We start from the raw sequence: 14,206 nt of genomic DNA, 5'->3' as shown, positions 1-14,206 counted from the left end.
CAGGACAGACAATTTAGAACAAACTTCCTTTAGATTTTTTTGGTGGGACTATATGTTCCGTGTAGTGAATATGTTATTCCATGTGTTTTTATGGGCTAACAGCAGTAAGGACAAACAAATTATGCCATCAATCTTTTTTTTGTTTTATATATTATTTGGATACTTGAAGGGGTCTTAAAATTCAAGTCAAATAGCTAAATGATTTTTGGTATGGCCTTTAAACAGTTCCATATAGCTTCGTAGAACCCCTCCCCAGGGTTTAGACATTTACGGATTAAAATTGGTTTATAAGGGAATGTTTTATTATGGCAATTAGATTTAAGATAAGTGTGTAAACTCTGCTCAGTTGTGTTCTGTGGGTGTCACTGAGTAGACTGATACCCCATTTCATTGATCCACAATCCATAGGTACAGTTAACTGTATGCCCCCAATGCAATCCTGAAGACGTACATATCTACAATGCGATTTCACATTTTTGTCAATTTAACTAATTATTGTATTTTGTTGCATTCATGTAACATTCCCAACCTTGTTCAGAATTACTTGGTACACATATGGCACGATTCCACTATTTGTGGCCGTTTGCATCACTTTCAATTAAGGACTTTTATTTTGAAGGCGATCTTCAAATTCCACTGTTGTGACTAATCCTTATTGTGGCTAGCTTCACATAGGTGCTGGCGTATATGTACTTCAACCGCACAGGAGTGACTTATTCATCGTCTGCCGAAGTTCTAAACGTAAAGGTAAGACCATTTGGTACTTCTGACATTTACGGGTTCTTCACGTCAACCGACATTGTTATTACTTTTCTCCATCGTTGATCGGAGCTCAACTGTCGACAAAAGGATTTCCTGTATTTGGTCAGAAAATTGAATGAGGACGAAAGAACGCCATAGCAGTTTGTTACTTTATAATATACACGCTACTTGTCTGCTCAATGTTACAAACTTGGACACTTCGGTCTTCACCTCACTTTTGCACTGAACATGGACTGATCATTAACGCAAAACATCTGTTTTATTTAATCTGTGACAATATTGAAAATATAAACGCATTATTTACACTTCAGTCTGCACTGAATATGCGTTTCTTATTGTGTATTGTGTATTTTCAGATGTGTTTTTAAAAAATTAAACAATATTGTAGGCCTTATCAATAATTTATTCTGGATCTTCTAAACATGGCTTGATAATGTCCCTTACACACCTGAGCAGGTAACTAACTGTCCAACCAGGTGAGCCAGTGTTTGACCTAGTGTTTAGACTAGAGGGCATTCCCCTGGCAGAGCTCTGTGCAGGTGCCCTTGTCTCCTCAAGGTGCTTTTTGTCTCAACGTTTAACGTCGCACATAAAACATTTTTATTAACTAGGCAAGTCAGTTAACAACAACATTCTTATTTACAAAGACGGCCTACCTTGTTCATGGGAAAAATGACAGATTTTTACCTTTTCAGCTTGGGGATTCAATCCAGCAACATTTGGGTTACTGGCCCAACGCTCTAACCACTAGGCTACCTGCCGCCCCAAGTTCATTAGTCTGTCCTTTACTGTTTCACCCGAATACCTGTTTCTTAACTCTCTCAAAAGTAATTTTCTTACATTGTAAAACTTTTGCTACCCGCCCAACAATGGTTTCACAGGTTGTGTGTGTGTGTGAGAGACAGGTTAAGCAGAGAATGACGTATTAGCTCTTTAGCTGTGACAGCAGTTCAAAGGGAGAAGACTGCTCCTTGGCTTTATTCTATACTATTCATATCACCCTGACAGTCTCCTAGGTCTGGACACTCTCTCTCCTAGGTCTGGACACTCTCTCTCCTAGGTTTAAATCAACCTTGACACTCTCTCCTAGGTCTGGACACTCTCTCTCCTAGGTTGAGACACTCTCTCTCCTAGGTCTGGACTCTCTCCGGGGTTTAAATCAACCCTGACACTCTCTCCTAGGTCTGTACACTCTCTCCTAGGTTGAGGCACTCTCTCCTAGGTTGAGACACTCTCTCTCCTAGGTCTGGACTCTCTCTGGGGTTTAAATCAACCCTGACACTCTCTCCTAGGTCTGGACACTCTCTCTCCTAGGTTGAGACACTCTCTCTCCTAGGTCTGGACTCTCTCTGGGGTTTAAATCAACCCTGACACTCTCTCCTAGGTCTGGGCACTCTCTCCTAGGTAGGGACAGTCTCTCCGGGGTTTAAATCAACCCTGACAGTCTCCTAGGCCGGGACACTCTCTCCTAGGCCGGGACACTCTCTCCGGGGTTTAAATCAACCCTGACAGTCTCCTAGGTTGAGACACTCTCTCCTAGGCCGGGACACTCTCTCCGGGGTTTAAATCAACCCTGACAGTCTCCTAGGTTGAGACACTCTCTCCTAGGCCGGGACACTCTCTCCTAGGCCGGGACAGTCTCTCCGGGGTTTAAATCAACCCTGACAGTCTCCTAGGCCGGGACACTCTCTCCGGGGTTTAAATCAACCCTGACACTCTCTCCTAGGTTGAGGCACTCTCTCCTAGGCCGGGACACTCTCTCCGGGGTTTAAATCAACCCTGACAGTCTCCTAGGTTGAGACACTCTCTCCTAGGCCGGGACACTCTCTCCTAGGTTTGGACACTCTCTCCTAGGTTGAGACACTCTCTCCTAGGTCTGGACTCTCTCTGGGGTTTAAATCAACCCTGACAGTCTCCTAGGCCGGGACACTCTCTCCTAGGTCTGGACACTCTCTCCTAGGTTGAGACACTCTCTCCTAGGCCGGGACACTCTCTCCGGGGTTTAAATCAACCCTGACAGTCTCCTAGGTTGAGACACTCTCTCCTAGGCCGGGACACTCTCTCCTAGGCCGGGACACTCTCTCCTAGGCCGGGACACTCTCTCCGGGGTTTAAATCAACCCTGACAGTCTCCTAGGTTGAGACACTCTCTCCTAGGTCTGGACACTCTCTCCTAGGTTGAGACACTCTCTCCTAGGCCGGGACACTCTCTCTCCTAGGTTGAGACACTCTCTCCGGGGTTTAAATCAACCCTGACAGTCTCCTAGGCCGGGACACTCTCTCCGGGGTTTAAATCAACCCTGACAGTCTCCTAGGTTGGGACACTCTCTCCTAGGTTGAGACACTCTCTCCGGGGTTTAAATCAACCCTGACAGTCTCCTAGGTTGGGACACTCTCTCCTAGGTTGAGACACTCTCTCCGGGGTTTAAATCAACCCTGACAGTCTCCTAGGCCGGGACACTCTCTCCTAGGCCGGGACACTCTCTCCGGGGTTTAAATCAACACTGACAGTCTCCTAGGCCGGGACACTCTCTCCGGGGTTTAAATCAACCCTGACAGTCTCCTAGGCCGGGACACTCTCTCCGGGGTTTAAATCAACCCTGACAGTCTCCTAGGCCGGGACACTCTCTCCGGGGTTTAAATCAACCCTGACAGTCTCCTAGGCCGGGACACTCTCTCCTAGGTTGAGACACTCTCTCCGGGGTTTAAATCAACCCTGACAGTCTCCTAGGTTGAGACACTCTCTCCTAGGTAGGGACAGTCTCTCCGGGATTTAAATCAACCTGTTAGATTTCAACTGTCAACTTAAACTGAAAATCTGCAGTTCAAACAACAAAGTGGACACCCCGCCACTGTTTTGGTAAACGTGCTAGCTAGAAAGAAAGCAGCTATCAATGATAAGGCTAGCTGTAGTGGGCCATGGAGACAGGACTTCCTTGGAATTAAGGAGTTCCTATTCCCTAGTGCACCACAGCCCTGAGTTCCTATGCTCTATATAGTGCACTACTTTTGACCACAGCCCAACACGCTATGGGCAAAGGTAGTGCACTAGATATCGGATAGGGTGCCATTTGTAGTAGACTTATGTAGACTAGATGTCCTATGAATGAAGGGCTTCCTCCTTCCTTATTGAACATAACAACAACAGATTGTCTGGCAGTATGTCTGTAGGTATGAACCGGGAAGGATTTAAAGTGTATTCAATAAACAATGTTTCTCCTCTGCTGTAAAGGGCTGTGCCTGGTTTCCCGATAGCCATGGGGCTTAGTATTGTTAAAAAAACAACTCCATCTTCGGTCCTTGTAAGAAAGATGCACCATGCTTTTCCCAAAACAACACGCAGAGGGAACGGTTGCTAAATGCGTGGTTGGTGCACTGCCCTCAGGGAGTACTGCCCTCAGATCAGCTTTCTCTATTCAAATCTTTCATTAACATTAGAATTATTTCAAAATACTGAAGATGGATCAGCTCCTAGAGATATTACCACCTACGGCTGCACATATTGAGGCAGCTTATTCTAAAATTTACTGGTTGTAGTGGAGGTCCTTTGTGGTAGACACAGGCCTGGGTGTTTTCCCTGGTTCTAGTGGAGGTCCTTTGTGGTAGACACAGGCCTGGGTGTTTTCCCTGGTTCTAGTGGAGGTCCTTCGCGGTAGACACAGGCCTGGGTGTTTTCCCTGGTTCTAGTGGAGGTCCTTTGTGGTAGACACAGGCCTGGGTGTTTTCCCTGGTTCTAGTGGAGGTCCTTCGCGGTAGACACAGGCCTGGGTGTTTTCCCTGGTTCTAGTGGAGGTCCTTCGCGGTAGACACAGGCCTGGGTGTTTTCCCTGGTTCTAGTGGAGGTCCTTTGGCTGCGTCTCAGATGACACACCATACAGGGCACTACTTTTGACCAGGGCTCATAGGGGGGAATAGGGTGCTACAGTAGTTTTTCCTCAGCTAGACTAAAGCTCCTTGGCTTGTGATATTAAGCTCTCAGAGTCTGGAGGTCATTAATTAGTTACTAGACTAGGCCCGTCTCTCTTTCATTGTCCTGAACAATTATCAGACAGAGCAGCAGTGACTATTATCTTAGTTTCTGTTTCATGTTCAGCAGTTTTGTTGCTTGCACTGATGCTGCAACATGAGTCTTGCATAATCTGACATACTTTGTTTTTTTTTCCCCCCCCAGGGTTCAACACCTGCCAATAGGATCCGTTTGAGGTCCGTACTGAGTTAGAATATATCCGTCTGAGAGACCAGGTAACAACCCTGCATTGTTATAGCTCGTTTTACAGCGTGAGCAAGGCTGCATAATCATGCATCATAGCCACTGTGCCTACGGTCATGTCTCCTCTCCTGCTCTCTCCACAGCACATGATGTCGTCGTTCACCCGTGATAAACTGTCTTTGCACCTACGGCGCAGAATGGGGGTGTTTGTGAGCAGAGTGAAAGCCACAGAGCTCATGGCCAATCTCCCTTGCCTTACACCTTCTGACAAGGTGAGTAGCTTCTGGCTGGGCGGGTAGCTGGGTGAATAGTTTCTGGCAGGGTGGGTAGCTTCTGGCAAGGTGGGTGGCAGGGTGGGTAGCTGGGTGAATAGCTTTTGGCTGGGTGGGTAGCTTTTGGCTGGGTGGTAGTTGCTGGGTGAGTAACTTTTGGCTGGGTGGGTAGCTGGGTGAGTAGCTGCTGTGTGAGTAGCTTCTGGTAGCTTCTGGCAGGGTGGGTAACTTCTGGCAAGGTGGGTGGCTGGGTGAGTAGCTTTTGGCTGGGTGACTAGCTTTTGGCTGGATGTTGTTGGTCATTTAGGACATTCTATTCTGATTATCAATCCAATTATCACAATCTTTATTTGATGTATAATCTGAACCAGATTATGTACCTGGTAAATGAATATATGAACTATATTTTCTGATATGTTTTTATTTATTTTTTAAATTAAACAATTATTCATTGTACTTTCAGGAGGAGATCCAGGCCAAGAAGGACTTTTCTGGTAACTATGCAGCCATGCAACTCCTGCTGGACTATGTACAGAAGAGAATGAACTGGCCAGAAGAGTTGATGTCAGCCCTGGAGCTGTTGGAGCATCAGGATCTGGCTGATGAACTGAGGGCAGAGTGGAACAAACACAACCAGAACAGTAAGTCACACACAAATCAAACTTTATTTCAAGTGCATTTAAAAAAACTGGACACCTAAGATCTCTGTTGTGACTCAGTTCAACGTTGTGGATATGATGACAGAGAACATGTATTTTTGTGTGTGTACTATTGCTCAATCAACAGTTGATGTAATTGAAGGCTGCCCAGAACTGTAAAATCAAATCCAAGGGTTCTTCCACTATTACAGTAAATGTCAAAACAGAACATGGTGCTTATTATGTGTGAGGAATGGTGATATGCCTCAATCTGTTAGTGTTTCTCTTACTCCTTAGATCCCTACCCTCCTTCAGCTGCTGCTACCACCGCAGTCAGGACCCATGTTCAACCAATTCCTTCTACCAGCTCTGAGGGGTCGCCATGTTCTCTGGTCCTCCCAGGTCAGCCAGCCCCACCAGAGGTAGCTGCCCCACCTGAGGCTTCACTCCCTCCTGAAGTAGCCCCAGAGGTTTTGCCACCTCCTGTAGTGGCTGCCCAGCCAGAAGCCCCCCCAAGATCAGTTCCCAAGGCTCCCATGGCTGGCTCCTCTTCAGAACATGCTCCCAAAGCAGCAGTGAGCCCTGAAATAGCCTCAGAGGCAGCACCTTCTCCTGTTGCTGCCCCTCAGGCAGAGCCCCAGGCAGCCCCTCTGTCTCTTGTCTCAGTGGAGGAGCCCACAGTGATCTCTGAACCTCCAGCCTCATCCCAGCCTGGTCCTATTGAAACCGTCAGTCTGGAGGACAACTTGTGTCATAGTGATGCTCCAACACAGATAGCCCTGTCTGAAACCACTCCTACCTTGTCTGGTTCACACCTAATCCCAGTTGTATCTGAAATCACTCCCACGTTGCCTGTCTCACACCTAGCCCTGTCCCAAACTGAATCCACCCCCACCCCTGCTGCCTTGGCCACATTCCAGTCCCCTGAGAGACGGCCAGTTCAGGACACCTCGCCACACACAGTCAAAGTGCCTACCTTCCACCAGGAGGCTGTGGAGAACTCTGATCCAACACAGGTAAATAAGTCTACCTTCCACCAGGAGGCTGTAGAGAACTCTGATCCAACCCAGGTAAATAAGCCTACCTTCTACCAGGAGGCTGTAGACTCTGATCCAACCCAGGTAAATACGTCTACCTTCTACCAGGAGGCTGTAGACTCTGATCCAACACAGGTAAATAAGCCTACCTTCTACCAGGAGGCTGTAGACTCTGATCCAACCCAGGTAAATACGTCTACCTTCTACCAGGAGGCTGTAGACTCTGATCCAACCCAGGTAAATAAGCCTACCTTCCACCAGGAGGCTGTAGACTGATCCAACCCAGGTAAATAAGCCTACCTTCTACCAGGAGGCTGTAGACTCTGATCCAACCCAGGTAAATAAGTCTACCTTCTACCAGGAGGCTATAGACTGATCCAACCCAGGTAAATAAGTCTACCTTCCACCAGGAGGCTGTAGACTGATCCAACCCAGGTAAATAAGCCTACCGTCTACCAGGAGGCTGTAGAATGATCCAACCCAGGTAAATAAGTCTACCTTCCACCAGGAGGCTGTAGACTGATCCAACCCAGGTAAATAAGCCTACCTTCTACCAGGAGGCTGTAGACTCTGATCCAACCCAGGTAAATAAGTCTACCTTCCACCAGGACGCTGTGTGTGTTGGATTTTCCTGTTTCTCCAGTTTTGCCTCGAGCTCTTTCAAATCAGCTTTGGGTGTGTTCGGTTCTTTTTGAATTCAAGTTGCTAATGAAATTAAATCTGACCACATCTACACTTTTTTTGAAATATGCCCGAAACTGAAGATAGTGAAAACATTGAAGCTTGGAACTAAAATAAATCTCTCCTGCAGGTGACTGAAGATGAGCAACACACTGAGCCATCTCAGAGCCAGCACTTCGCCACGGCCCCAGCGGATACCTCCATGAATGAGGATGACGTGCACTTTAGCAAGCCTGAAGTCCTCCGCAGTGAGGTCATGGACAGCCAGCCATACTCAGGAGACTCAACGCGTCTACAGAGGTCTGTGTCAGACCTTGTACTTGCTACAGCTGATGTGAACAGTCCTGTTGTGATCCCCGACCCCGTCACTACTTCCACCCCTCTTCCATGTCAGGAGAATGGAGTTCCTGAGGAAATAATAGAACCCCTGTCCCATAACGAGCCCCAAGAGGACACCTACGAGTCCCCCTGCCTGAGCTCCCTGGGGGACCAGGAGGTGCTGTTCAATGTTGTTCACGTGTCTGAGGACGCGTCCATCCAGAACAACGACGGCCAGACACCGAGCATGCTGGGTATTGTAGTCCACATGTCTGAGGAGCCATCTATCTGGAATCAAGATGACCAAACACAGAGCATGCTGGGTAATAATGATGTGGGTGTGTCTGGAACCCCCCTACCAGTTCAGAACCACAACAGCCAATCTCAGATCACACCTCTCTCTGGATCTAACGCCCTTGACCTGTCGTCTGGTCCAAACCAGCACGGCCAATCTCCGGGTCTGATTATGATCGTTAACGGCCAAGACGCCAGCCCCTCAACCAAACATCCTGATGCTCCTCCTCCAGCTCCTACTGGCCTCATCGTCAACGGCTCTTCCTCGGCTGAGAACCGTCATCCACTGGAGCCTATGGGGGCAGAGGTCATGATGGAGGCTAGAGCTGTTCCTGAACTGAAGCAGGAGGGAGCAATAGGAGAGAGATACTATCTTCTGGGGGCTGCTGTAGTGGCCGTCTCGCTGTTCATGGCCTGGAGGATGAGGAATTAACAACCAGGGTTTAGGAAAGGTTGTCTCAAATGGCACCATGTTTATATATAAAGGCAAAGTGAGTAACCTTGTTTTTGGCAACTGTCCTTTTGGGCGGTTCTGGCCGATCTACTGTTTCTGTAGTGTGAGGCAGCTTGAAAAATAATTACTCAGCCTAGACAAAGTATTGCACTGTATTGGAAATAGGGCCATGGCAAAAGTATTGCAAAAAAACCACAAAATATTATAGTTCACTATGTTATGTTATTATATTGGTTCAGTCGCTTATTGTATTGATAGGAGTGAAGGAGCTGAAATTAACTATTTATTAGGTGAGGCAATGAGTTCAACCCAATTAACATATATATATATATATATATATATAGTGAGTCACTCAGTATAATATATATATATATACATACATACATACATACATACTGAGTGAACAAAACATTAGGAACACCTGCTCTTTCCATGATATAGACTGACCAGGTGAATCCAGGTGAAAGCTGTGATTCATTATTGATGTCACCTAAATCCACTTCAGTCAGTGTAGATGAAGGGGAGGAGATGGGTTAAAGAAGGATTTTTAAACCTTGAGACAATTGAGACATGGATTGTGTATCTGTGGCATTCAGAGGGTGAATGGACAAGACAACATATTTAAGTGCCTTTGAACGGGGTATGGTAGTAGGTGCCAGGAGCACCAGTTTGTGTCAAGAACTGCAACGCTGCTGGGTTTTTTACGCTCAACAGTTTCCTGTGTGTATCAAGAACGGTCCACCACCCAAAGGACATCCAGCCAACTTGACACAACTGTGGGAAGCATTGGAGTCGACATGGACCAGCATCCCTGTGGAACACTTTCAACACCTTGTAGAGTCAACATGGACCAGCAGCCCTGTGGAACACTTTCAACACCTTGTAGAGTCCATGTCCCTGATGAATTGAGGCTGTTCTGAGGGCAAAAGGGGGAGCAACTCAATATTAGGAAGGTGTTCCTAATGTTCTGTACACTCAGTGTAAGTACTTATCCAGGACTTTGATTGACGTTCAAAATCAATTAATAATTAGTAGCATGATACAGCATGTCCTAATTGGGATAAATAAAATTTATGATGAATTTTAGAAGCCCAGGTGATTATTTGTCCACCATATACCTAAGCTGCTTAATCAGTAAACATATTTGTAATTTAGCAGACTCTCTGATCCAGAGTCACTACAGTAGTGAGTCATTTAACAGACTCTTATTCAGAGTCACTACAGTAGTGAGTCATTTAGCAGACTCTCTTATCCAGAGCCACTACAGCAGTGAGTCATTTAACAGACTCTCTGATCCAGAGTCACTACAGTAGTGAGTCATTTAACAGACTCTTATCCAGAGTCACTACAGTAGTGAGTCATTTAGCAGACTCTCTTATCCAGAGCCACTACAGTAGTGAGTCATTTAACAGACTCTCTGATCCAGAGCCACTACAGTAGTGAGTCATTTAACAGACTCTCTGATCCAGAGCCACTACAGTAGTGAGTCATTTAACAGACTCTGATCCAGAGCCACTACAGTAGTGAGTCATTTAACAGACTCTCTGATCCAGAGCCACTACAGTAGTGAGTCATTTAACAGACTCTCTGATCCAGAGCCACTACAGTAGTGAGTCATTTAACAGACTCTCTGATCCAGAGCCACTACAGTAGTGAGTCATTTAGCAGACTCTCTGATCCAGAGCCACTACAGTAGTGAGTCATTTAGCAGACTCTCTGATCCAGAGCCACTACAGTAGTGAGTCATTTAGCAGACTCTCTGATCCAGAGCCACTACAGTAGTGAGTCATTTAACAGACTCTCTGATCCAGAGCCACTACAGCAGTGAGTGCGTACATTTTCATATGGGAATCGACCCCACAACGCTCTACCAACGGAGCCACACTGAACCTTCCTACTGTATACTGGTGCAGGGTCTTAATTTGAACCAGTTTGTTACAACAGGAAAATAATCCTGCAGCAACAGGAAATGTGTATTATAATGAATGATAAGAGGCTGCGCTCTTTGGTCTTTACTACTGAATAGTGTCTGTTCCAGGTATGTTCCATATATATATATATATATATATATATGAGTTAATAAGAATACTGGAGGAGATGGAGACCTGCACACTGTCGAGAAAAAATGAAGACGTTTATTTAAAACGTCACAGTGCCCCCCCCCAAAAAAATCATTGTGTATAAATTATATATAATAAATAAAACACAAACAAAAACGAAAACATCTGTGTTCTCAGGCAGTCATCAGTGTGGCTGTCAGCGCGCACACCTGTCTTCTACAGATCATTTCATGTCACATGACCAAGAAAGAAAACATCAAAGTATAACAGAAGGTATAGTGATCACCAACCTGTCCATCTCCAAGCCTTGCTTGTCAATCACCAAATATACTTTATGGCCAAATGTATGTGAACACCTGCTTGTTGAACATCATCATTATAAAATCATGGGCTTTAATATGGAGTTGGTCCCCTCTTTGCTGCTATAACAGCCTCCAGTCTTCTGGGATGGCTTTCTACTAGATGTTGGAACATTGCTGCAGGGACTTGCTTCCATTCAGCCACAAGAGCATTAGTGATGTCGGGCGCTGATGTTGGGCGATTTAGGCCTGGCATGCAATCGGCGTTCCAATTCATCCCCAAGGTATTCGATGGGGTTGAGGTCAGGGCTCTGTGCAGGCCCGTCAAGTTCTTCCATACAGATCTCGACAAACCATTTCTGTATGGGCCTCGCTTTGTGCTCTGGGGCATTGGCATGCTGAAACAGGAAAGGCTGTTGCAACAAACTGTTGCCACAAAGTTGGAAGCACAAAATGTCAGCACACACACCTGGCTTCTACAGTGTGCTGAATGTCATTGTATGCTGCAGCGTTAAGATTTCCCTTCCCTTGAACTAAGGGGCCCGAACCATGAAAAACAGCCGCAGACCATTATTCCGCCTCCACCAAACTTTAGAGTTGGCACTATGCATTCATGCAGGTAGTGTTCTGGCATCCGCCAAACCCAGATTCGTCCGTCGGACTGCCAGATGGTGAAGCGTGATTCTTCACTCCAGAGAACAAGTTTCCACTGCTCCAGAGTCCAATGGCGGCGAGCTTTACACCATTCCAGCCGATGTTTGTCATTGCTCATGGTGATCTTAGGCTTGTGTGCGGCTGCTTCCCGATGAACCGTTCTTATGCTGATGTTGCTTCCAGAGGCAGTTTGGAACTCGGTAGTGAGTGTTGCTTCCAGAGGCAGTTTGGAACTCGGTAGTGAGTGTTGCTTCCAGAGGCAGTTTGGAACTCGTTAGTGAGTGTTGCTTCCAGAGGCAGTTTGGAACTCGGTAGTGAGTGTTGCTTCCAGAGGCAGTTTGGAACTCGGTAGTGAGTGTTGCTTCCAGAGGCAGTTTGGAACTCTGTAGTGAGGGGTTGCTTCCAGAGGCAGTTTGGAACTCGGTAGTGAGTGTTGCTTCCAGAGGCAGTTTGGAACTCGGTAGTGAGTGTTGCAACCAAGGACAGATAATTTTTTTACACGTTACACACTTCAGCACTCTGCGGTCCCTGTTCTGTGAGCTTGTGTGGCCTACCATTTTGTTTCTGAACTGTTGTTTCTCCTAGACATTTCCACTTCACAATAATAGCACTTACAGTGGACTGGACAGCTCTAGCAGGGCAGAAATTTGATGAACTGACTTGTTGGAAGGTGGCATCGTACAGTATGATGGTGCCATGTTGAAAGTCACTACAGGCCATTCTACTGCCAATGTTTGTCTATGGAGATTGCTTGGCTGTGCTCAATGTTATACACATGTCAGCAACGGGTGTGGCTGAAATGGATGAATTATCTGGATCCACTCATTTGTCCACATTTGTCCACATACATATTGTGTATTTCTGTAAAAAATAAATAAATGATAAAGCCTTTCCTTCCTATTTCGTTTTGTGCTGTTGACGGTAGCTACACCTGGTTTAGCAGAAGGCAAAATGTTTCCATGTCTGAAGGTAGAACTCCACCTACCCAGAGAGCAAATCAGAGGTCAGATCACTGTGACAGCAGTTTCCGAGCACCAATAGAAAGAAGCCTCGAACACACAGCAAAGTTGATTGTTAGTTTTCTTAAAAAAAATATATATATATATATATGACTAGAGAGAGACTCAATACATACAGCAAAGAGCTGTTGTTAAATAAACTCATTTTTAATTAAGTTGTTTTTCAGCACTTTGTCAACACTTTGTTCAACAATTTTATGAGCCATAAAATGCTTGTTTCGATAAGCTTGCGTTATTTGCTGCTTGTCTTTTTTACTATCGAGGAATATTTCAACTTCTCTGATTATAGGAGTAACAACATGAATTGATGCATGAGGCAGAAATAATGCAGTGCGACTTGAGTTTCGCCATCAGCTGGAAGACGGTCCCCTTTTCTCATCGGAGGGAGGGAGGGAGGGTTGGGAGATAGGGGGGACGGTGAGTCAGATGAGAGGCAGTCTCACCGCTGCCCCCCCCCTCCCCTCCCCTCAGACTGGCCATCAGCTGGAAGACTGTCCCCTTTTCTCAGCGGAGGGAGGGAGGGAGGGTTGGGAGATGGGGGGGACGGTGAGTCAGATGAGAGGCAGTCTCACCGCTGCCCCCCCCCCCCTCCCTCCCCCCAGACTGGCCATCAGCTGGAAGACGGTCCCCTTTTCTCAGCGGAGGGAGGGAGGGAGGGTTGGGAGATGGGGGGGACGGTGAGTCAGATGAGAGGCAGTCTCACCGCTGCCCCCCCCTCCCTCCCCCCAGACTGGCCATCAGCTGGAAGACGGTCCCCTTTTCTCAGCGGAGGGAGGGAGGGAGGGTTGGCAGCCTCACAAGCAGTGGCGACCTGTCATTCAGAGCAAGTGGGAATTGTTTTTTTGGGGGGGGTGCTTGCCTGTTTTGCATGTTATTTTGGCATTAATACATGTCACATCAGTTTGCAAACAATGTAAGAACATATAGATACATCATAAAGTTAATAAAGCTACATACAAACATGGTCTCTTTTTTTTGTTTTCTTGAGCTCCAAAATGTAGGTGTTTCAGCTTAGCTCAGTGCTTTCTGTGGTGGTGGGGCATCCAGTGGAAAATAAGGAGCGTTGCGCCGTGATTGGCTCAGTGTTCTGTCACTCATGGGGACGCTACGTCACTGGGAAGTCGGGTAGACTTAGAAAATTGTAGCCTTTTGGGTGCTACCATAGTTACATTAAAAATTCCCATCCAAGAAGGCTCAAGGTCATTGGCTACAGATAAAATGTCAACATATTTTCAAAATCTACACTCTACTGGCAATTCCTTTTCAATCCTTGTCATATGAAGAGAAATAATGAAGATAAATTATAGACATATCGGTGCTCATTGGACATAAACATTACACAACAATTTGGAAATTGCAAATTCAACAATGAGTGGTTTGGAAGGAAGTGAGCACAGCACAACAAGGTGAGTCCACAATATGCCTTGTGTGCTGCTGCATAAATGATGTAATATGCCAGGGAGATATATATACTGTAGCTAAGAAACTAATACCAAGTGTATGTTGTGT

General features: G+C 46.2%; 1 protein-coding gene across 1 annotated transcript; it reads left to right on the top strand.

The window, feature by feature from the left end:
• The first annotated feature begins 654 nt into the window (after positions 1-654).
• LOC139374404 (mitochondrial antiviral-signaling protein-like) lies at positions 655-8,906 on the top strand. Its single transcript, XM_071115455.1, has 6 exons — positions 655-747; positions 4,933-5,003; positions 5,115-5,243; positions 5,707-5,884; positions 6,179-6,897; positions 7,730-8,906. Exons 3-6 carry the CDS (start codon positions 5,118-5,120, stop codon positions 8,642-8,644), a joined length of 1,938 nt encoding a protein of 645 aa, XP_070971556.1. The 5' UTR covers positions 655-747; positions 4,933-5,003; positions 5,115-5,117; the 3' UTR covers positions 8,645-8,906.
• Positions 8,907-14,206: the final 5,300 nt, after the last annotated feature.

This window comes from Oncorhynchus clarkii, chromosome 19 (genome assembly GCF_045791955.1).
Source record: "Oncorhynchus clarkii lewisi isolate Uvic-CL-2024 chromosome 19, UVic_Ocla_1.0, whole genome shotgun sequence".
In the NCBI taxonomy this organism is placed as follows: domain Eukaryota; kingdom Metazoa; phylum Chordata; class Actinopteri; order Salmoniformes; family Salmonidae; genus Oncorhynchus; species Oncorhynchus clarkii.
This window is presented reverse-complemented; position numbering and strand designations above follow the sequence as displayed.